General features: G+C 45.5%; 1 protein-coding gene across 1 annotated transcript in view; it reads left to right on the top strand.

The window, feature by feature from the left end:
* The window catches only part of LOC126537752 (venom metalloproteinase antarease-like TserMP_B), a 59,853-nt gene that overhangs the window by 1,733 nt on the left and 52,120 nt on the right, over window positions 1-6,000 (top strand). The window contains exon 2 of the mRNA XM_050184840.2: window positions 5,630-5,823. Within this exon, the coding sequence (XP_050040797.2) occupies window positions 5,630-5,823 (194 nt within the window). The remainder of the gene's footprint in view (window positions 1-5,629; window positions 5,824-6,000) is intronic.

The following is a 6,000-nucleotide window of genomic DNA, read 5'->3' as shown; positions in this document are numbered from 1 at the left end:
TCCACTGCTTGCACTGCAAGTCCAAAGTGTAAGTTTCGATTTCTCGTTCTAGCTTGGCCATTCTCATACGGAGGACCCCATTAAGCTTTTGTTTCCTCCACCTCCCCAGGAGACTCGCGTGCGCTTCCCACATGTGTAGCAACCTAGAGTCCACAGTAAAGCCCTCCTCGTCCATCGGAACCTCTTCCGTGATACGCGTTACATCCTGCTTGAGCGCCTCAACCCAGGCTTCCAGGTTCTCGACTTCCCCATTCCGGTGTCTGCCCTGGTTTTCCGAAATCTGTCCCAATCCGTCACTGTAGACCCATTTACTTTGTCTTTATGCTTCGCAGCACTAAACACCGTGGACAGGATGTAGTGATCACTTCCCAGTGCGTGTCCCGTGTTTACCCACTTTGCATCCCGAATACCCTTCAGAAGTGTGAGGTCTGGAGAGTTCCTAACAGTGGCGTGAAGGAACCCTATCGGTCCCTGCTCTTGTTTCCGCCTCTCGCACCACTCGATGACCGCTCCCTGGGCCTCGAGCGCTGCTCCTCCTTGCCATATTGGCTTTTGTCTTCGCTGCTCTGCTGCCGGCCCGGCGGCTGCTTGCGGGCTAGACGAAACTTGCAGTTCCGGCTCCCCGTGTTGTGCGCACGATAGCACAAAATGCAGTCCGGTGTGCACGTCAACGACTCTATATTAGGCGGTGCAGGATGGTCCTTCCCGCAACGGCGACATAGTTTAGTCTGCGGGCGATAGCAAACGTCCGCTCGATGTCCCACACGTCTGCAGTTGTAGAAAGTCTCGACTAACTCTCTATACGGAATCACAGCGTACAGACACTTCCAGTAAGTGACTTGCCAGGGAACACGTTATCTCAAACGTGATCTCAATCGCCTTTGGGTTGCTCAAAGGTCTCACATCCAAAATTTCCATGCCTTCATTCTTCTTCAGGAATCCTGCCCGAATTTCTTCCAACGGGCATCCGTCGTAAGCATTGTAAATGACTCCTCGCACAGAGTTCTCCAACGCGCCCACGTACGCCGAAACCGGAAGGTCGCGATCGCCCAGCTTAAGCGTCTTTACACTCGCATATGCCTCACTGCGATTTATACACGGCGTGCTCACCGTCATCGTGTTGTACGTCTCGTTGACCCACACCAGGTCCTCTTCCGCTGCAGTCACACTCGTCAGCTTCGCTCATTGCACATCCTTGTTCCCTCAGATTCACCACACTCAAGTCTCAAGTCTGCAGACTACCTTGGAATCCTTCGTCGGCAGCTTCAGAAAATGGCGGACGTCATGGCCAGTCTATGCATGGGAGAAACTCTGGAAAAGGGGTTTCTTTGAGTTTTCGCGTAACATAATTATGTTTTCTTGTATAGTCAAACTACAATCCTACATTATCATGTCTGTAGGTTGTGTGTAAGTCGTACTTTACGAATTTTCTACGTATTTCAGCTTGAGAAATTCAACTAGTTCAGTAACTTCCTTGCGCCACATGGAGGGCCTGGGCATGGGTGGTTCGAAAATCTTTTTACCGAAACGATGTTCGACACTGGATTTTCTGCTACACGGGGCCCTTAACGCTATCACGTTAAAATAAACACCCTGCAAATATGTAAAGCGGACAACTTACGCAGAACGTGCAGAACCCGCCGTGGTTGCTCAGTGGCTATGGTGTTGGGCTGCTGAGCACGAGGTCGCGGGATCGAATCCCGGCCACGGCGGCCGCATTTCGATGGGGGCGAAATGCGAAAACACCCGTGTACTTAGATTTAGGTGCACGTTAAAGAACCCTAGGTGGTCGAAATTTCCGGAGTCCTCCACTACGGCGTGCCTCATAATCAGAAAGTGGTTTTGGCACGTAAAACCCCACAATTTAAGAACGTGCAGAAGCAGAGCCGCATTAATTAAAGCGCACCTTAGGGTATATGCGACACTACGGAAACGGTCAGACGTTAAATCAACACTTCTGTACCCGCCGCGGTCGCTTTGCGGCTAGGGCTTTGCTCAAGATCGCGGTTTGATCCAGACCACGGCAGGCGCATTTCGACGGGGGCGAAATAAAGAAAACGCTCGTGCACTTAGATTTAGGGATACGTTAAAGAACACCACGGTGTGAAAATTAATCCGGAGTCCGCCACTACGGCTTGCCTAATAATCCGATTGTGGTTCTGGCATGTGCTCAGCCCCATAATGCAATTTAATTTTAATACTTCTGCCACGACGCGATGTGCCACGCAAGGCAATGACAATGCTCAACCCTCTCAGATGTTATGAAGTACAGCGCAAAGCAACGTCTGTGAACAAGAGCTATCAAGAGGCTAATGTGGCGACGCCTAGAGAGCTTCAGAGGGCATTGTTTACATTCGATGCAGTGGGGTCCAAACGACTCTCTCGCGTCACCTTTCATCTCTGCCTCACTCTCGTCATGTATACACACGCTCTGAAAGATCCCCCAACGTGGTATGCCAGACAGCAGCAGCCACAGCATCAGCAGCAGCAGTGGGAAAGTCGAAGAAAGAGGCAAAGAAAGCTTCGCTTTAAAATCTAAATGCAACGACCACTTCACGTAGAAATTTACTCGTTGCGTAACAACCTTTCTCCCTCATCAAGACAACAAAGTTTGGTAAGACATCGCTCAATCGGACTTAAATAACTGTTTGCAAGAAAGGATCTGTCATGTCTCGCAAGAACAAAAAAAAGCTGGAGACCAGCTGCCTTCGGAATAAGTTCGGTAATGACAAGCCACCCTGACCTAACTTGCGAAAAAAGTTGTTCCTGCGTGTTCTTTCATATTCTGACTGCCACACGAACACAGCGAATGCTCTAAGGAATTTCTTAAAATTGAATCGGGAACAGCTCAGGACTTCCATGAGATACCACAGCTTGCTCACCAAGAAGATTCTGCAAACAGCCGCACGTGCGAATGTGGAGAGGTCACGCCAGGCCTACTTATCAGTTTGAGCTTTTCATTGCTCCACGTTTTCATTCCTTCAATATTGGGCGTCTCGATGAGTGCCTAATGGTACACCAAGATAAATTCTAGGTGTGAGCGTCCACTGCATGCCTTCAAACACACGCGGCGTTGTTTGCTACCGGCCATGCAACAAACCAACACGCTTATTCAGGTTTATATTGCTGTCTGTCATGTCACAAAACTCACGCATAATTGTCATAGCAGTTCGAACACTCTCCTTATCAGAGCAGAAAACATCATCAGCTTAAGCTAATAAAACACTTCACGCCCTTCTAGGCTGAAACCACGCATATCCCGACTATCAATACTTTTTTTTACATACAGCCTCTAGATATATTATTACATTATCGTTAATAAAAGAGGTGATAGGGGGACGTCTGACAAACAGAGGAACGCACTTCAATCCTTTCGGTTACTTTATGGTTGATAATGAGGTTTGTTGTACAATTATTATATGTCATTTTAACTTCCTCGTTTATCAGTGTTCCAACTTCGACATAATCAAGAATTGAAAAGAGAAGATTGTGACATACTCTATATAATGCCTCCTCTAGACAAATTTGTAACATAACGACTTTCCTAAAATATGCGTCGCAAGTTTCAAGTATGCTGCGAGCCACATGCACATTAGTAAATATAGACCTCCCTGTGACTGTCGGTTTCGAATTCTTTATTTAGGTCGTCAATTTTTTATTAAAAAGTGGCAAGAAGCGAAAACTTCAGAAAATGAAACTATGAAGTTTACAACTCCGTAACTCAACAATGAAAAATGATACCGAAATTCTGTGAATTTAATCTAATAGTACATCTAAAGCGGACAAAATTGATATGCTACACATGAATCTCAAAAAAAAATTTATCAATATGGAAATACACTTTTGCAGAACCCTCGAGCACAACATAACAAATTCATGTAAGATACAGAATGACATATCGTATTTGTCCGCTTTCAATGATCTAATGGATGCCGTTTACAGAACCGCGATATCTGTTCTTGATGCAGAACGATTAATTTTATAAACTTCATGTTTCTATTCTTTTTTCAACCTTTCGAATTTTTGAAAATTCTTGTAACAAAATGTAAGCCCTTAATCGAAATTCCACTTCCAGCAGTCACTAGAATTCGACTTTCTCTTTTATATGCGGCAAATTTAATTGAAATCGGTCCAGGCATTACAACAGAAAAACGTTTTTTTGCGTTTTACATGTATTTGAATAGGCCGCGTCGGAGTTGGGCCCGAGCTAAAGCTTCCTCTAAGAGGAAGCTTTAGCTCGGGCAGGAAGCTTTAATTAGCTCGGGCCAAACCGGCGTCTCTTTCAAAGTCTTTCACTCCTGCTTCATTTCCCGTTGCGTGGACAAACGGAGAAGAGCCCGGCCACAGCCAAAGCATTTATCTTCATGTCAAAGCCACATTTTATCAAATGGCACGTCCAGGTGCGAACACGTGCTGGTTGAAAACGGTTAAAGAGGCGCGCCAGGCGCACGTCGTCTACCAGCTGCTCCCGGCCCAAACCTGGGGGCGTGTTTCATGTAGAGATACTGTAGTCATCCTGCATAGAGATACTGTGTATGCAGTAACTGCAATCACGAGATCGCATAGCTCGGTGGCGAGATCGAAGCTATTCGACACATTTAGAAGATCCAGGGACTTCAGTGCACCAGGATGCACAGCCACATGGTATTTTTTTTTAATGTTTCGCGGGCTTTTTGCAATTGCCGGAAAAATTAAACATGCCATCTGTGCCATGTTGGAAACCCTTCATTTTTACGTCTCTTATAATTCTCTACGGCTACTTAATTTACATCCTGAAAATTAAACAAATAATAATATAGTTGCGGTATTGCTTTTAGTATTTACTGATTGAATGTAGCGACTGAAAATTACGGGCTCTTTGTCAACTAGAATATAAACAAACACTCACTTGGTCTTATTCGCGTCCAATTATTCGTGTCACCGTCTTTCGGCCACCGGCCACCGTTTTTCACGGGATAAGCAGTGTTACAAGGGTGTCTCTCGGCCCAAGACGTGCCTACATCTACCGGAACTGCTTTGAATGTTGTGGATTATATGAAAAAAAATCTTATTGTTAAAAAAAAGAACAAAAGTGTTGAAATAAACGCATACGCCCAGAAAAACACCGTGAAGCTTGGTACTATCTGCTAACAACCAACGAGCGCTCAAGATATGAAACTTGCATTTCTGACAAGTCAATCGAGGGTTTACTAGCACAATTTTGGTCCAAATCTTTTATGCCTTCAGCTTTTATGACAACACGTGTAAGCTGGTTGGTATCTGGGCTTAGAACTATGCATTCTTCGAACAAAGGGCTGTCCGCACACCAGACAGTGATTAACCAGATGCCCATCATGTTCGTGGCTCGCATTGCTTTGACGCCTGTACAAGCGATCATAAACTCAGTAGGAAGGTAAAGCCTGTGTTGCCGTCCTGAACTATATAGTCTGAGATTTTCGTTTGTTTTTCGGTGATAAACCCATTTTTTTCATGGGATACGAACTCCCTCAAAGATACAATCATTTAGGTTTTGTTATACACACTCGCCAATATTGCCTTTTGTATACCGAACCATCTTCAGCTCAGTTGCTTGTCCGTATGCCAGTTAAGTAGCTGAGCTCACACATAGAAACACCAATTTTTTTTCCAGCTTCAGGTATGCCGACTCTACATATGGACAGCGGGGTCACGGTGTACCCTAGAGTGTTAGACACAAGGGAAGACAATTCTACCAAGACTGCCCTTCTCGGAGACGGATACTCGCTTTCCCTAACCAAGGCCTCTGTTTTTGCCGAGATGGTCCATCTGCGAGAAGTGACAGAAGATGGGGTCACTGAGAGATACGTAAGCAAACGCAGAGATATAGCAATGCTTTTTTTTTTTGTATGCGATTGCATGCTGCATACATGCTAGAACAGTGGTGTAGCCAGAAATTTCGTTCGGGGGGCGGGGGCTTACTTTGTAGCTCGGCCTCCTCCTTATAGTATTTTTCGAGGGATAAAATACATTAAACATTAATAA

This window comes from Dermacentor andersoni, chromosome 4 (genome assembly GCF_023375885.2).
Source record: "Dermacentor andersoni chromosome 4, qqDerAnde1_hic_scaffold, whole genome shotgun sequence".
Taxonomy (NCBI): domain Eukaryota; kingdom Metazoa; phylum Arthropoda; class Arachnida; order Ixodida; family Ixodidae; genus Dermacentor; species Dermacentor andersoni.
Note: the sequence above shows the minus strand (reverse complement) of the source record. Positions and strands in the feature narration are given on the sequence as shown.